Source organism: Vulpes lagopus, chromosome 15, assembly GCF_018345385.1.
Source record: "Vulpes lagopus strain Blue_001 chromosome 15, ASM1834538v1, whole genome shotgun sequence".
Lineage (NCBI taxonomy): Eukaryota > Metazoa > Chordata > Mammalia > Carnivora > Canidae > Vulpes > Vulpes lagopus.
Window position 1 is genome coordinate 49198991 of NC_054838.1, and position 19279 is coordinate 49218269.

At 33.4% G+C, this 19279-nt stretch overlaps 1 protein-coding gene across 2 annotated transcripts in view; it reads right to left on the reverse strand.

Annotated features, from left to right (window-relative positions):
- Positions 1–18289: 18289 nt before the first annotated feature.
- Positions 18290–19279, reverse strand: part of PGR (progesterone receptor) — a 107816-nt gene continuing 106826 nt past the window's right edge. For both annotated transcript variants that reach the window (XM_041730587.1, XM_041730588.1), the window contains one exon: positions 18290–18445. In XM_041730587.1, the coding sequence (XP_041586521.1) occupies positions 18290–18445 (156 nt within the window). The remainder of the gene's footprint in view (positions 18446–19279) is intronic.

A 19279-nucleotide genomic window follows, 5' to 3' on the forward strand; every position in this document is an offset into this window, starting at 1 on the left:
AAACTCACCTCATCCCATGGATTCAACTAGTTAACACTCACATCAGTGCAAATAACCCAGAAAATGACCTGAAGACTGAGAGAATAAACTTCACAACTAAATGTAGAGAGGAGGCCACATCGAAGAGGGTAGGAAGGGCAGAAAAATAAAGTGGTAGGGTGCTAAACCCCATGGGTCTGGCCATTAGAGGAAGGGAGCATGGATGTGGAGAGGGATGAGAAACGTACTATCACATTAGGGAGCCTTCAATGAAAAGATGAATCCCCATAGCATCTGGCTTAGAAAATCAGGGAGAGAATTTCATGAGTTCTTACAATCATTGGGACCTAAAGCGTGGAATTTTATAAATCAGGATGCTAGACTCTGGGAGAGCCCAGAGGGTGAGAGAGAGCTGAGTCCCTGCCCTTAATGACACAGCACAACAAACAGCCCTCAGAGATACAGCTTAGAAGCAGCTATTTGAAAAATGTCTGGGTCACAAGAAAGGAGAATTATTTACTATTTCAGAGTTCATTGAGGGACTTTTCCAGGAACAAAGGAGCTAGAAGATGTCATTTCCTCCCCCACCCCCAATAGAATCATACAGGCACCCAATGGAGTCAGTGCAGCCTTTCTTACACCGCACCCTGCACCCTCCAACTGGGCTTGCCTTAATACTGGCACTGCAAGGTATAAACCTTGCCAACACTGCATCTCCTGATCTCCTGCAGAGGAACTGTACACCTTGTTAGAATTGAACTCTCAGCCACCCATATGCTTTGTGGATTGGCCCTGGCATGCCCTGGTCTCTGCAGCAGATGTGTGTCCACAATGGCAGAGGAATGGTGCATACATCTTGTGGCATTGCATTCATGTCTTCATGCACTTTGTGGAGTTGCCTAGGCCCACCAGTTCTAGGTGGCTGCATCCCCTGTAGAAGAGGACCAGCACAACCTTGTTAATATTGCATGCACTACCCAGTAGTTTCAAGAGCAAGAGGCAGCTGACTTTTTAGCATACAGAAACTGATGTATAGAGTTGGATAAAATGAGGAAACAGAAGAATATGTCTCAAGTGAAAGAACAGGACAAAGTTCCAGCAAGAGAACTGAGGGACACAGAGATAATATGTGTGAAAGAGAATTTAAAGTAATGATAAGGGGGATCCCTGGGTGGCTCAGCAGTTTAGCGCCTGCCTTTGGCCCAGGGCACAATCCTGGAGTCCTGGGATCAAGTCCCACGTCAGGCTCCTGGCATGGAGCCTGCTTCTCCCTCCTCCTGTGTCTCTGCTTCTTTCTTTCTCTCTCTCTTTCTCTCTCTCTCTCTCTCTATCATAAATAAATAAATAATTTTTTTAAAAAAATTTAAAATAAAAAAATAATGATAAAAAGATACTGACTGGACTTGAAAAAAGAGTGGAGGACATCAAAGAGACTCTTAACAGAATAAAAAATAACAAATCAGAGATGAGGAATACAATAATGAAAATTAAAAATACACTAGATGTAATAAGTAAAAGGCTAGATGAAGCAGAGGAATTAATTAGTGATCTGGAAGACAGAGTAATGGAAAGTAATCAAGCTGAGCAAGTAAGAGAAAAAAATATGCAAAAAAAGAACTGATTAGGGAACTCAGTGATTCTATCAAGCACAATAATAATCACTTTATAGGGATAGTAGAAGGAAAAAAGAGGGGAAACGGGGCAGAAAACCTATGCGGAAAGAATAGTAGCTGAAAACTTCCCTAATCTGGGGAAGGAAACAGATATCCAGATCCAGCGGCACAGAGATACCCAACAAAATCAACCCAAGGAGGTCTACAACAAGACACATAGTAATTAAATTGAAAAAAGTAGTGATAAAGAAAAAAATTTTTAAAGCAGCAATACAAAGGAAGACAGTTACATACAAGAGAAAGTCCCTAAGGCTATTAGTGGATTTTTCAAAATAAATTTTGCAGGCCAAGGACGCCGGGTGGCTCAGTGGTTGGGCAGCTGTCTTCGGCTCAGGTCTGGATCCCAGGATCTGGGGTCCAGTCCCACACCAGGCTGCTGCGAAGAGCCTGCATCTCCATCTGCCTATGTCTCTGCCTCTATCTCTCCCTCTCTCTCTCTGTGTCTCTCATGAATAAATAAAAATCTTATTTTTTTAAAGATGTATTTTTTTTTTTTTTTACATTACAGCTACAGAGAGAGAGAGGCAGAGACACAGGCAGAGGGAGAAGCAGGCTCCATGCAGGAAGCCTGACTTGGCACTCAATTCCAGTCTCCAGGATCAGGCCCTGGGTGGAAGGTGGCACTAAACCGCTCGCTAAGCCGCTCAGGCTACCTTAAATAAAATCTTAAATAAAAAAGAAAAAGAAAAAGAAAAAGTAAAAGAAAGTGAGGGGTAGAGAAATAACTATCATGCAAATGAATTTCAAAAAAGAGCTAGAGTTATATAGTGATATTGAACAAAACAGACTTTAAATAATGACTGTAACATGAGACAAAAAAAGACACTAAATACTAATAAAGGGACAATCCATCAAAAGGATGTAACAATTGTAAATATTTATGTGCCCAACATGGGAGCACTCAAATACATAAGACATTTAATAATGGACATAAAGGAACTAATTGATAGTAATATAATAATAATAGGGGACATTCACATCCCACTTACATTAATGGATATATCATCCAAATAGAAAATAAACAAGGAAAAAAAAAATAAATAAAAAAATAAAAAAAAATAAAAATAAAAAAAAATAAAATAAAATAAAATAAAAAAAAAAAAAAAAGAAAATAAACAAGGAGACAGTGGCTTTGAATGACACATTGGACCAGATGGATTTAACAAATATATTCATAACATGCTATCCTACAATAGCAGAATGCATCTTCTTTTCAAGAGCACATTCTCCAGAATAGATCACATATTTGGCCATAAACAAGTCTCAACAAATTCAAAAAGATCAAAGTCTTACCATGCATCTTTTCTGTCCACTTTAAAACTAAAAACTAGAAGCCAACCACAAGAAAAAATCCAGAAAGAACACAAATACCTGGAAGTTAAAAAACATACTACTAAACAAAGAGATCGCCCAAGAAATCAAAGGATAAATTAAAAATTACATAGAAACAAATAAATGAAAACAGAATAGTCCAAAATCTTTGGGATGTGGCAAAAGAAATTCTAAGAGGGAAGTTTATTGCAATATATGCCTACTTCCAGAAGCAAGAAAAATTTCAAATAAAAACCAATCTTACTACTAAAGGATCTACAAGAAAACAAATCCCAAAACCAGAAGGGAGGAAATATAAAGGCTAAAGCAGAAATAAATAATATAAACACTAAAAAAAAGTAATATTTCAATGAAACCAGGAGCTAGTACTTCATAAAGATCAACAGAATCGATAAACCTCTAGTCAGACTCAACAAGAGAGAGAAGCTAAATAAAGAAAATCACAAATGAAAGAAAAGAAATAATGACTGACACCACAGGAATACGAATAATTGTAAGAGAATATTATGAGAATATTATGAGAAATTATATTCCAACAAGTTGGATAACCTAGAAGAAAAGGATAAGCTCATAGAAACATATAACTTACCAAAATTGAATCAGGAAGAAATAGAAATTTCAACAAATCAATTACTAGTAAGGAAGTTGAATCAGTAACCAAAAAACTGTCAACAAACAAAAGTCCAGGACCAGATGACTTCCCAGGTGAATTCTACAAAACAACCAAACATTTAAAGAGCTAACACCTGTTCTTCTCAAATTACCCCCCAAAATAAGTAGAGACAAGAAAATGTCCAAATTCATTCTATGATGCTAGCATTACCCTGATATCAAAACTAGATAAGAATGCCACACAAAAAGAGAATATCAACCAATATTGCTGATGAACATAGATGTAAAAGACCTCAAAGCAAAGTGAATCCAACGATACATTAAAAAAAAATAATTTAACACAATTAGGTAGGATTTATTCCCTTGACCCAACTGTGGTTCAATATTTGCAAATCAATCGATGAAATACATCACATCAATAAGAGAAAAGATAAAAATATATGGTCACTTCAATAGATGCAGAAAAAGCATTTGATAAAGTACAATATCCACTTGTGATAAAAAAAAAAAACCCTCAACAAAGCAGGGTTAGGGAGAACACACCTCAGTGTAATAAAGGGCATTTATTTAAAAATCCATGGCACACATCACCTTAATGAAGAAACACTGAGAATCTTTTCTGTAAGGTTAGGAACAAGATAATGATGTCCACTCTCATCACTTTTATTCAACATAGGACTAGAGGTCCTTACCACAGCCATTAGACAACAACAACAACAACAAAAATAAAAGGCATCCAAATTGTATGGAAGAGGTAAAATTTTTACTATTTACAAGTGACATATACTATGTATAGAAAATCCTAAAAATTCCACCAAAAAACTAGAACTGATAAATGAATTCAGTAAGTTGCAAAATACAAAATCAATGTACAGAAATCTGTTGCATTTCTATACACCAATTATGGTGCAGCAGAAAGAGAAGTCAAGAAAACAAGTCCATTTACAATTTCACCAAAAATAATAAGATACTTAGGAATAAACTTAACCAAAGAGGTTAAAGACCTATACTATAAAACACTGATGAAAGAAATTGAAGATAAAAAGAAATGGAAAGGCGTACCATGGCCTTGGATTGGAAGAACCTAAAATGCCTACATTACCCAAAGCAATCTACACATTTAATGCAATCTCTATCAAAATACTAACAGAATTTTTCACAGAACTAGAACAATCATAAAATTTGTATGGATCTACAAAAAAACCCAGAAAGGCCAAAGCAGTCTTGAAAAGCAAAGCAAACTTGGAGACATCACAATTCCAGAATTCAAGTCATATTACAAAGCTATAGTAATCAAAACAGTATGGTCCTGGCACAAAAATAGACACATAGATCAATGGAACAGAATAGAAAATCCAGAAATAACCCACAATTATATGATCAATTAATCTTCAACAAAGCAGGAAAGAATATTCAATGGGAAAAAGACACTCTCTTCAACAAATGGTGTTGGGAAAACTGGACAGCAACATGCAGAAGAAAGAAACAACCACTTTCTTACACTATCCACAAAAACCCAAAATGGGTCAAAGTCCTAAATGTGAAACCTGAAACCATAAGAATCCTAGGAGAGAGCATACACAGTAATTTTTCTGATATCAGCTATAACATCTTTCTAGATAATGTTTCCTGAGCCATGATAACCAAAAGGAAAAATAAACAATTAAGACTTACTCAAAAAAGAGAAAAAAAGAGTTTCTGCACATCAAAGGAAACAACTAACAAAGCTAAAAGACAACCTATGGAATGGGAGAAGATATTTATAAATGACATATCTGATAAAGGGTTAATATGTTAAATATATAAAGAACTTATGCAATTAAACACCAAAAAAACCCCAAATAATCCAATTTAAATATGGGCAGAAGACATGAACAGACACTTCTCCAAGGAAGACAACCAGATGGCCCACAGACATATGAAAATATGCTCAATATCACTTATTAGAGAAATGCAAATCAAAACCACACTGAATTAGTTTTTGTGTATTCTTTGGGTAAATACCTAGTAGTAATTGCTGGATCATAGGGTAGTTCTATTTTTAACTTTTTGAGGAAACTCCATCTGTTTTCCAGAGTGGTTGTACCGGTTTGCTTTCCCACCAAGTTTAAGAGTGTTCCCCTTTCTCCACATCCTTCCCCCAGTACCCGTTGTTCCTTGTATTGTTGATTTTAGCCATTCTGACAGGTGTAAGGTGTTTACAGCAGCATTATCTGCAATAACCAAACTGTGGAAATAGACCAAGTATCCATCAACTGATGAATGGATAAAGAAGAGATGGTATATATACAATGGAATGTTACTTGGTCATAAAATAGAATGAAATCTTGTCATTTGCAGGAATGTGGGTGGAAGTGACTAAGTCAGAGGAAGACAAAAAAGATAGTTTCATTCATCTGTGGAATTTAAGAACTAAAACAAAGGAGCATAGGAAAACAACAAAGAGAGGCAAACCAGGAAACAGACTCTTAACTGTGGATAATAAACTGACATTAGAAGAAGGAGGTGGGGGGATGGGTTAAATAGGCGATGGGAATTAAAGAGTACGTTTATCATGATGAGTAGTGAGTAATATATAGAACTGTTGAATCACTATTGTACACCTGAAACTAATATAACACTCTCTGTTAACTATAATGGCTTTAAAATAAAAACTTAAAAAAAAATTAAAAAGATGATCCATCTTGAGGTTTAAACAAGCAGCACATTTATTAAGTTTCTTCATTTCTCAAATAAAAACCATTACAGAAGATTCAATATGTACGCCAGGAAAAATAATTTAATTAAAAATATGACAGAAACTTCTTTTCCTTTTGCAAAACCAATGGAGCAAGAAATCGTTTTTGAAATTTAATGAAGTATTCTGAACCTCTATTTCCTCTTCTGTAAAATGGAATTCACAATACTTAGCTTGCAAAGAGTACAATAAGAGCTAGAGATAATGTATGTAGAACTCCTCCCTATTACAAGACTGGTGCATAGTAGCTACTCAAATAAGTGACAACTAAAATAAATGGTAGTACTCATTGAATGCATGTTGGTTATTGGTCTATAATAATTGAAATAGATCACTTAGAAGATAAAATTTGACTTCATTTGATTAGGTAAAGTTAACATCCTACCATTTAAATAAAATGTTACTTTTTAAAAGTAGGTAGAATGATATATGTACTCTTTAGTTTGTCATAGTAACTCTGACACAGGGAATAGTCTCTCATTGCATTGACAGCCAGGACCATTTACTATATTTTCTCTTCATTCATTGAATACAGCAGTTTTTGTGGATAGTGCAATGTAAAATTAGGAAAACACCAACTATCAAAATCAGATATTGACAAAAAACAGCATTATTTTTATACACAAATATGAAGCTTCTCATTTAAGTTTATAAATCTGAACATGGAAACATATTTAATTTAAAAACAGTAAATACAGTGTTAAACAATAACAAATGAAGTGATGTTTTTAATATTAAAGGAACATTTTCATGCCCAAGTAATCCAATAAAACTTTTTGGTTTCAGCTACATTTCAAATGAAGCTGATTGAATAAAAAAGAAGTATTGTTTAAGTTTCAAATAATATCTGACCTCTTATCACCTGGATCTTAAAAGCAGGAAATCTGTTTAACTTTATTTTTGTGTCTCCAAAGGCCTATCACAATTCCTTATACCCTCTAGGCCCTTATTTTATTCACTACACAAGTACATTTATATATTCCCAATATTAAATTTATATTCCTGGTAGTGAAACCAATGCCTGATACTAGTCTGAAATACTTTGTTACTAACAATTAGGTTACACACTTTTTAGTTTAGTGCATTACATTTCAAATGAAAATTGTTAATATTTTATAAAAATATCAAACTTTTTACTTTATCAATGTAAGTAACCAAAATAGTGCATTATCATTTCTACTAGATACCAGTTGAGTGTATATTTTGACATCATGAACAACTAGTTTGTCTATCAGTCACTCCTTGCTTCATTAAAATGTACATACAGTCATGGATATTGTCTACATATGCCAAACCATCCACATTTGTAGCTCACTTTATGCATGCATACTGTTGAAAAAACTGAAATGATTACAAATTTAAGGTGACCAGTAAAGAAGAATGTACTGATGATTCTTATGTACTTTGTACTGTATTGAGGTTTTGTGTGTTCTAATTCATCAATAAAGAGATATATGTACATGAGTTATTCTTTATTATCACAGAGAATAGAATAATAAAATTAGTTGTAAGTTGTCTTTAAGAAAACATATTCACAGATGATTCATTTCAAACTACCAGCCAATTTAATGTAAGACACTTGTCAGGTGTCTGTTTTCTCATGTGAATCACAACATATTTCCTTCAAAATCCACCTTTAGCTCAAAAACAGACATTAGATTGAAAACAAATACACGATGATGATACCTGCTATCACCTATTTTATAACTTTTCATTTATCACCTGACCATTGCCTGGGTACCAGTACCAGACACACATAGATGAAGAGAGTCTTACTTTCTCAGCAAAAACCTCAGATGAACTTCCAATGTACTCTGAAATACCCTCCTCCCCAGTGTGAAACCTGACACAAGAAGTATATAGAAGCTAAATATGCTTAAAAGCATGAGTCTAGTGTGTGTACTTAGTACTCTATTTACTCAAAATAGACTAGTAACAATGGAACTAAAAGTGGTGTGAATCATGAGAGAGGGAAATGATGATTCTCTTGCATCTCTTGCCAAATATTACACTAGTTTTACCAACAAGGAACAAAATGGATAACTGAATATTTCATCAATTTCAACATAACAAAATAAAAAATCTATGTGCAAAGAAGTCTGCTAAATATTTCAGGTAGATTCTAAAGTATTAGATTGAAAATAAGTATGTGATGTTGCTTTTATGAGTCCACCATCATACACATTACAGCTATGCATTTGTCACCAGCCAGTGCCAGAACTTTTAGGAATAACCAGATGGTCAGTCTCACCTTCTCAACAGAAAATCTCATATGAATTTCCAAAGCACATCAGAAGTATATATTTATTGAAATATATGTTTTTTTTTCTTTTTGGCATCTGATATGTTTCCTGGTCAGTTGGAAGCAGCCAAGTTGCTCCAAGAATTAGGATCATTACAGCAGAAATGCTTTACAAAAGTCAGTGTTGAGCTTCTGATTAATACAATTGTTCTTTGAAATGCAGAGCAAGTCTGGAGAATTGGGTTTTCCTACCCAAGAGAATTGGGTTTTCTAAATCTCAAAGGTATCCTAAAGAGGTAGACTCAAACAGAACATTACTAGAAATAGGGGAAGAGAACTCCATTGAAGACCCATGGAAGCCTCAAATATATAGGTAGAGGAAGTGAGAGGCTTATGTAATTCAGATGAATGAAGAGGTAAGATGACAGTGTCTTAGTTTTGAAGGAGTTGGGATAAGGAAAAGAACATCCAGATAAGTAAAGTGAAGTCCAAGAAAATGATGAATTTTGTGCATGTCTATAATGTCTACAAGCATCTCAGAGAAGCCTGGATTGGGCATAGGGCCAGCTGGGTGGGGGCTGAGCAGAGAGTAGTGGGCCATGACTCTTCTGAAGGTACAAGGAAACTGCAGACAGAGGCCACATGGGGAAAGCAGCTGGGCCTAAGAAGAATATGTGGAACCAGCAAGAAATAGAAGGTATCAAGTCAGATAAGTCACAGGGCCCAGTAGTACTGGGAAGAGAGAACAGATGAGACTATGAGACATAGACTTGAATATAAGGTAATAGCAGTGGGTTCTATGACCAGGCATGACAAGGGACTAGTGAGGCTACTGAGGACCAAGAGAAAAAAAATGCCTTTCCCACCACCACTGTTTTAACATAATAAGCTGCTTCTTTTTTCTAGCTGCTGTTGATTAGTGGAAGTAAAAAGAAAGAATAGCCCTTGATGGAAATTGAATGAGGTAAATCCAAATAAGTCTCTTTCAAACTAAGAGATGGATACATTCTTCACTGCCAGGTTTCAGCACAACATAGTAAACAGACATCTGACCTTGTGTTTGACAATTTATAAAGTGTATTTCACCTACTTTTCCAAGTTCTGTCAAAGTTATGTTTCTTTGAAATATCTGGAAAATTAGGGAAGAGGTACCGATAAACTCTTCTTGTTTATGACCATTTTTCACCAAAATACTGTAACTTCCTCAAAAATGTTCTCTCTGCCTCCAGGATTAGCCATCTCCAACTCTACTCTCCAGATTTTGGTGAGAGTGAGTTTTCTTACCCACCTGAATTATGCTTAAAACAGAATCAAGACTACATAATACCATGTATAAGACCACAGATTTCTAGACCTGTTTTCTTCGTCGGCCTCCTAATCAGCCCCACCTCACACTCTCTCTCACCATCAGGTCTATCAGCTAATTCTTAAACCACTTTTAGATTATGGCTCAGAACTTTTTTTTCAAGACACCTTTGCTCACTCTTAAATCAAATTTGTTGCCTCTAATAGATGCTCCAATAGCTCCCCTTATCTCATCACTGCACTTATCATACAATGTTATAACTCTTTACCTGTTTCTAGTCTCCATCCAACTGTAAGCTCAGAGAAGATATTCATACCTGTTTAATGTATTCACTGGTTATCCACAGTCTGGCAGAATGACTGGCACACACAAAGTAAATGCTTCATAACCAGTTGTTGAAGAACAAAATGATGCCTAAAGCAAGACTCTTCAACTTAAAAAAAAAAAAAAACAGGTGGTGATGGTGGTGGTGGTGGTACTAATAGTCATGTTGTTTCAGGGCGTATTTTTGTTCTATTAACATAAATAACCTAGAGTTGGATACTTTATGTTGATGTAAACTATTAACAGGAAATCTTTAGTTTGAGTTGAAAGGGGTAATTTGGTCCTAGCCTTTTCCATTTCTTTCTCTCTTCCTTCCTTCATTTTCCTCCCATCCCCATTCCCACCACGTTCTTTCTAAGTGTTAATACATCCAATTGAGAACTAAACAGAGTTGGAGATCAGTATTCTTTTTCTAAACCATGTAGCCTCATTAGAAATTGAAGATCTTAAAAAGCAAAAAGCCAGTTTATGAGTATATTTATGTTTTATAGCTTGGATAGTGAATGATAATTTCTCTAACATTTAGATTGTTATCCCTTAACATGATCACCCATGCTTTTTTTACGATTAATATGATTGCCTGCTCAATAAAGGAAAACATTTAAGATGCTATTTAGAGGAACTCTCCAGTTCACTTTTGCATCATATTTGTTCCTTCCAAAGTAAAACATTTTATATTTTTTCTTCCATTTTTTCCAAATTACAATGAAAAGCTTCTTAAAAAAAACTCTTTGCTCTGATTTTTCTCATGAATATGCACATATCAGAAAAGTTACAATGTGCAGAACACTCAGGTCCTAAGAAGATACTTTATTGGTAAAAGTGGTAAGTTCTAAAAGACTACCATGTGAAAATTTCTTTCTAGTCTTAGTTATATTAAATACAGGGCTTACCACTTTAAATAAATCTGATTAGTATTTTTACCCTATGGAGAACATACCACTGTTTTATTTCTTCATGTTGCAGAGCTGCATATCTCTGTTTTGACAAGAATATGTATGGTATGCTTGTAGTAAGTTTCCATATATGCCTTGCTCATGAATTTTGAAGCCCTCAGAAGATTTATTTTTGTATAATGTATATCACATCAAATCTCTCATTCTTAAGCTAGTTTAGGAAAGCTATGATAAGTATCCATTGATTATTTTGCCATTATAATTTTTTTTAATATTTACCAAGTTAAAACTGCATCAAATCAATGACATAATTGTTATGCTGCTCAGCAGCTCATATTTATATGGCTTTGAATAATAAAACATAAAGAAAACCAACTATTTCTTAACTGGAATATTTTGATAGGAAGGTTGTAGGCAATAAAAGGTATCTTTAGTGGCAAAAATTTTAAAACCACTCCCTACTATAAATCATTTAAAAAAACCCTCAAAGGTAAGTAAATATCACAGAAAAAGAGATGTTAAATTTTATATATAATTGACTAGGGAAAAACATTAAAGTGGGCTTCATTTAAAGTAACTTATGTTTATTAAATTGTATACATCAGCATTTGATGTATTAAGAGAAATTTCAAAAGATTATAAAAATAGGCTTGAACAACTATTTACAATACCATATAAATATTTTGCTCATATCTATCTGAATATTGACCTTGATGTTGATGTCACATTTCAGAAGTCATAACATACATTTTCTTTAAAGAATTGCATGTTGTATGCTTAAAAAAAAAAAAAGACAAACAGTAAAATGGAATGGTATGCTTTCTTAGCTGCTTAGTTCAGATTTCTTTGAAAGTGCTTTGTCAGTTAAAGCTTTCAAGCAGCTTAAAAGTAATGCTTTCCCTATTTTTCCATCAGTGGAAAGAGAGCAAACAAACGCATGTTTCACAGTAAGGTCAGCATGACATAAAGCAACAAAAGCCAGTAAATTGAATATGAGGTTGACATTCTGGGACTAATCCAGCAGTCCTGCAACAGTCTTCCAAACTGCACAGCTGCATAGAGCTGTGGACAAGCCTGGGCGCAGCCTCCAGGCTTGTGCTCAGAGCTCTGCCTTGAAATGTGATCAATTCCAAGGAGAACAGATCCCTTTATGTTCTTCTTTGGTTGCAGGATATTTATATAATGTACATATTAAGTCACTGCTATTATGAACTGCTTTTTTGCTTATCACTCAACCCCCAAATTCTTAAATCTTCTCCAATGACAAGGAGGGAAAATTATTAAAGGAAATTACTTTTGATCTCTTATTTTCAAAATTTTAAGACCATTATTGTTTCAGGCCTAACTCTGGAAGTACAGATTCTATCAGCCCCAGGAAAAGGATGGTCTGTAGGAACTTTTTCCTGAGCTTAAAAAGGGATATGATCCAACTTGAATGCAATTATGTAGGCCCAGTTCATATATGGATTCATATTATGGATGTAAACCCATCCAAGCTGGATTAATTTCCACAATACAGGGTGAGTCATTTATTTACTGCTTTTCATTCAATTTTTGGATTTGGTAAAGGGCAAGGAGTATTGAATAATGGTACATTAAATAGTGGCAAAGGCGAGGCAGAGATAATGTCCTTTTCACTAAACCTTAAGTAAGGAAAATACAGTGAAACCACAGAGATCATTCTTTTTCATTAAAATCATCACGTGACTAAGTTTAGTGAGAGTAAGTAATTTAGAAATTGGCAAACTTTTGCTAGATTATCTGGCTAGGTATTTCCTATAAAAATTAAGGGTCAAAAAAATTCCCTACATCTAATGGCTATCTAAAAGGCATACTTTGAGAAAAAGAAAGTTATGCCCTTCCTTGGGTTGTCTGCTTGTCTATTTTACTATATCAATGGAGACATGGTTGTTGAATTCTTTAATACAAAATAAATTATCTTTAAATTGGAACAATTTTTTTTTCAACTTTTAAGTACTTTTAAAAGTACTTTCAACTTTTTAAGTACTTTTAAAAGTACTTTTAAGTACTTTAAGATCATAAAGATATTTAAAAGGATTCATATTCTTCCTGAAATCTAGTATGTAAAGGATAAGTGCAGGATAAATTGCTTAGGTATTCACAGTAAAACATCTAGAAATTATTACAATAAAAATAGTCTGAGCATGTAGTACATTGCATGGATTTTTTTGGAGGGTCTTTGTTCTAGTTAAACTCTCTATTTTAGAGATAACTTTAAAAATGTCAAAATCAGTACCATTATTCTTAATATTATAATGGAAGGGTGATAGGCTTTTTAGATTTCTGATAAAATAGGCCTCAAATTCAAAAGATTATATCTTTACAGATGAAGAAATTGAATACGTCTAGTTCCAATTTCAAATGAAATTCATCAAATATTTGTGTGGACATAGAGATAGCAATAAAGTAACTACATTTTCTAGATTCTTTGTTTCACTATAGAATATGCCAGATTAATTTGATAAAATCATAGCCAGGACTATGACTTAATGAAAACATAATAATAGCAGTTACTATTGCTGACCACCTGTATACTTTTTGTTTTCATTTCTATTAATTGCAAAGACTTGGGCAAAGTCAGGTTCAATCAGAGAGGTTAAATGACTTGCTTGAGCTCATTCGATTCGTAAATGACAGAGAAGGGGCATAGGCATGGGTCAGCTCTTCTACAGTGTGGATCACAAAAATATCACTGTAATAGATAATTTAGAAGTTACAGGTTGACATGCCAAGGATATTTGAAAGGCACTGTTTTGGCAGAAAACATATCACCTGTCATATTTGCATATAATCTATGTAATATTTTAATATTAAATATGAAAAGTAATAGTACTGCCTAATTAAAAAGTGACATGTTTTTAATAAAAACAGAAAAACTGCTACATAACAACTGATATTGGTGGTATAATTGATTCAGACTCAAATGGCTTCTCAAGCCTTTTTATTATTTTTTTCTCAAGCCTTTTTAAAGGAAATATTTATAACTCAAAAATACTTCAAGTATTTTCTGATATATAACCTGTCTTCTTATGATTAATTTCACTTTAGAGCTACCAGAAAGAACATGACCTGTAAAATGAAGATAAAGGTTATGATGACTGCATAAGAATGGAGACATTGGTATGCAGGAATTTGTAAAGAAAGATTTAGAAATTAGATATCTTCCATTTGGTGATGTTATGTTCTTTTTCAAAAGCTTCTTTTCTTTTTTTAATGTTTAGCCTAAAATTTTAAATTCTCATATTTAGACATCTACATTGTAAATCAAGATCAACATCAAGAATATCAAACATTATTATTAGGAGGTTGCAAAACAACAATAACCATAACAGCAAAACCCAAACCTTTTGGCCGCCACATTCTGTTCCCCCATAGTTGAATGAAATAAAAAAATATGTTGGAAATTAAATACATGCAGGATTTGTGTCATCAAAATATCGTTTTAAAGTAACAAGAACCAGATGAAATATTATCATCAACTGTTCTCTATTGAATGTGAAAGGCTAATGACACTTTGTTTTCTCTTTTTGGATACATCTACATTCATTTACTTATGTTACATAGTCCATTCTGAGAGGTACTATCTCCACAGCGGTAGACTGCTTCTATTGTATACTGGAGAAATTTAAAATGTATTTATTGGGGGATCCCTGGGTGGCCCTGCGGTTTGGCGCCTGCCTTTGGCCCAGGACAGGATCCTGAAGTCCCGAGATCGAGTCTGGCATCAGGCTCCCTGCATGGAGCCTGCTTCTCCCTCTGCCTGTGTCTCTGCCTCCCTCTCTCTCTCTAGGTCTGTCGTGAATGAATAGATAGAATCTTTAAAAAATAAAAATAAAATAAAATAAAATGTATTTATTGGGATGATATTTGTGGGGAAGAAAGATATTGAATTTTACACACAGATTTAATGCAAATGAATCACTGATACAAATTAAGGAGTTATTTGATATTTATTTTCAAGTTGATATTTTACTTTGTGCTTCATTATTTCTCAGTGAAGTTATAAATAATGTTTTGCACCTATGAAATCGAACTGTATTTTCATTTGTACACTCAACAAGTATTTGAGTGGCTACATTTACCAAGCATGTGACTTATACCTACTACTGGACTGTAATTTTCTTTCACAGGTATTTGCTATTTGTTAAATGGAATCAGAAATGTGAAAAAAACTTGTATATTGAATTAGGGATACTTAGCTATAAGAAACACTTGCATTTGTGGAATGGATTTTTCTTAGGAAGGGAAATAATACTCCATTCAGTTTTGAAATTTAGAACTGGGAGCATAAATTATTTTTAATAAATGTAACATGTACTTCTATTCTCCTATGGTATAGTCGGTATGAGCAGAGATCTCACAAAGTAGGAAGAAGTAGAAAATTTAAGAGAGATGAAGAGAAATTAAGTGATGTAGATAAGGAATATGGGAAGAGAAAATCATAAAGTTAGGCATTCAGAGATGCAATGATGTAACAGAAGAATGATACAGATCCATGGTGATACCAAAAATGAGAACATGCCATACAATTTCCAGTTAAGAAAAATGTGTCTGTCCTACCTCAAACTGGCTCCCAGGCTCCTAATACAGTCAAAATTGTAGAGCAAGACACTATTATATTTCAGATATGCACAAAATACCTGGTGAACCTTAGGAGGAAGCAAGTCACTATCTGGAACATGCAGAAAAGAACATTCCAAAAATAATGGCTTGGCTGAATCTTGAAGATTGAGATATGGATGTGATTGGTTTCAAAGGAGGAAAATTCAGGCAGAAAACTGATGGAGAAAAGATTTGTGTGGCAGGAACATAAGCTAAATTTAAGATAGTGGAGGATAGAGAGAGAGTAAGGTTATAGAAATTGATGCTTGAACACCATTTCAGAGTAACTACTGTGTTCCTGCAATAATAAGAGTGGAGCAATTAAAATAAAATCACTGAGGATGGAGCCCAGGTAAACGTATTTTTAAAAAGCTCACTTTGGAGATGCTAATGTGCAGCTATAGCTGAGAATCACTATAACAGGTGACTGGAAGTCAATGAACATTTTAAAGTGAAGAAATGGTAAAATCAGATCCTTTTTAGGAAGTTAACTTCAGATTGGAGATTGGCAAGAGAAGGAGTCTGTATATGAATAAAGATAACTGAATAGCAGTGGTCTATGGTATTGTATTCACAGAAAAAGACAGGTAGTCAGACATACCAAGGAAGAGACTATTTTATATTAATGTTGAAACTATTTAGAATACATGGTTTAAGCTCTAACTGAATGTCATAACCAAATGTTATAAAATTTGGATATGATTTATTATATTTGCCACCTAGCTCTAATGGACCTAAGCCAAGAGCATTGGATGGAGCTTATTTTAATCCCCATTTCAAATCCCTTATGTGAATTCACTATTTATAGATACACTATACATCATTCTTTTTGTAAATGGAGAATTTACTGGTAAGAAACAGTTATGGTAACACTGTCATGCCATTTTTTTTATCAGATGAAACCACTTTATCTTTATTGGGGGTTATATTAGTATTCATTCAGAAATGTTACTGTCCCTTGGTAAACAGCAAGGATTTATCAGTTGAATGGAATGGGTACTCCAAAATGCATTGAGAAATTGGAGAAGTCAGTAAATGTTTTCTATATTGTTTTCAGTTACTTTGGTTTTCTCATTAACAACTATTAATTTACATAAGGTGGTATGTCTTATTTGTGAGATAATGTCCAATTTTTTAAAAATTTAGAAAAAGAATTTGGTCTACTAGTTACTCTGAGCTGTTAAAAATATTATATATATTAATTTATGTACAATAAAGACATAAATGTATAATATATGCCAAAAATGGTATAAATTATATAGAGAACAATACTTTTAATTGAATTTTATCAATGGATGAACTTAGTTTTTCCTGTTATTTTTTAATATATCTATCTATATTTACATATACAGATATATAGACAGATCTTTAAAAAATAAATGGATCTCCAGTGACTCATCTCAGAAAAGAACTCTTGTCCATTTTCTAATGTAATATTTTCAGTTCATACAACAGTGTGAATTGTGTTTTCTAGTTATTGTAATTGGCTGTATTATTTTAAGACAGTATCTAGTATTTCTTGAAATTTCTCTCTTAGAATTGGATCAGAGGCAGTCAAAAACTTTCGATTTGTCGTTATCTCCCACTGAGTAAAGAAAGAGAATAGTATTTCTTATTTTCTCTTCCCTTCCTCCATCCCTATCCTTCCATCCCTCCCTTCCTTTCTTTTTTGATTAAGAAGGGAATAAGGAGCTCTGACCAAAAGGAACACTTTGCAGTGGTAAAGGTAAGGAAATAAAAAATCAGTAAGGTTAAGTGATTTTCCACTTGCGCCAGATGGAAAGGGGTGGCATTAGGCCACAGATGCTTCTGGACTGCTATTTCGATATTCAATATTTTATTAAAAGACAAGGCCCCAAAAAGGTTAGTAAAAAACTACAAAACCCCTAATACTGTTGTCATAATAATATGGCTCTCCTTAATAACTCTCTTAGAGATTTCCAATTTGGGCAACAGTCAATATATGAGCTGTTTTTCCTAATATCACACCCTTAGTCTATTTCAGAAATTTTAAACTCTCTTTCTATTTTTTTCATTAAAAACCCTTTAGAAAACCTAAGGTTATGAATTTTCTCTTCACAAAAATTTATATACGCTCATGTAGAGAAAATTTTGCATACCATTTTAAAGACTTATTTTTGTAAATAAACTCAAGAAGACAAAGGGAACTACCTAGGAGGAACATAAAATAACTTTTTATTTTTACATATAAGATTTTTTTCCTCTAAAGTAGAAGATTGGTTAAATGCAAAAGTTAAAAATCTTCACTTAAATGATATGAAATAGCATGGAAAAGACTAAGTTTACTTTGGCAAACAATTTTAGTACTTTTTTAATCTTGTGAACTGTTAAAGAATATATGGGCACACAGAATCACCTTAAAATTCTAATTATGCATTATACAGAAAACAAAACTTCACATTTTTTTCTGAAATTAACACAATGTGATATGTTATAAATGTAAGGCTTTGAGAAGAAAATTGTAAAATCCCAAGACCTCACAATCCTGACCAAAAGAGAAACAGACATACCACAAAATTTAATTGTTAAAGATAAAAATGGCATTCACTTTTTATGAAAGAGCAGAGGTTTCACCATCCCTGCCAAGATCTTGGGTAACTGTGCGGCAATAACTTCAGACATCATTTCTGGAAACTCAACACTCAGTGCCCGGGACTGGATAAATGTATTCAAGCAGTACAGATGAAGCTGTTTGACAAGCTGTTAGTTTTACAAATGGATAAGAAACATGTAAAAAATTAATACATTTATATAATAAAACATGACAACTTATTTTTCTAACAATATAAATACTCATAAAGTTTTCTTTCCAAAATAACTCTCTTCACTTTCTAAAATAACATGTAAAATATTACATACAATGAAACATTCCGATAGCACAGAAAGATTTAAAGAAATGAAAGTCATTCATAATCCCACAGGATAACTGATATGAACATTCTGGTGTCTTTCTTTTGAGTTCTTTTTTCTTTTCATACATGTATGCAAACATACCCAGGTATATACACAGTATACACAATGATATATATATATCATTTTATATATATATATATATATAAAATGCAATTATTTAATAAAGTCTATTTGTTAACAGGGTGGCTTTTTTACATAACAATATATTGACTCTTCCTCTGTCAATACAAACAACCTAACATATTTCATTTTAATTTAATCTTAATTTTTGTCAAATAATTAATGTAAGTAATTTTATTTTTTTTATTTTTTTAATGTAAGTAATTTTAAAAGTCAAATTAGAACCCAAGAGTAACAATGAAATCCAGCAGTTTTCTCATAGAGTTCTTCCCATTCTTATTCCAGTTCCCCAGATGCAACCATTTTCAACTTCTTTAGCCATTTTCAACTTCTTTCAATATCTTTAAGTATTTATCTCTGTATTTCTAACAAATTTTGTTTTTCAAATTTGATATTATTGATTTAGTTTCTATTATGGAACATGAGGTTTCAGCTCTCCTATACTAGATACCGCTCCCAATTATGTATGAGTTTTCTTCTCCCCATTCTCTATATAGCTTT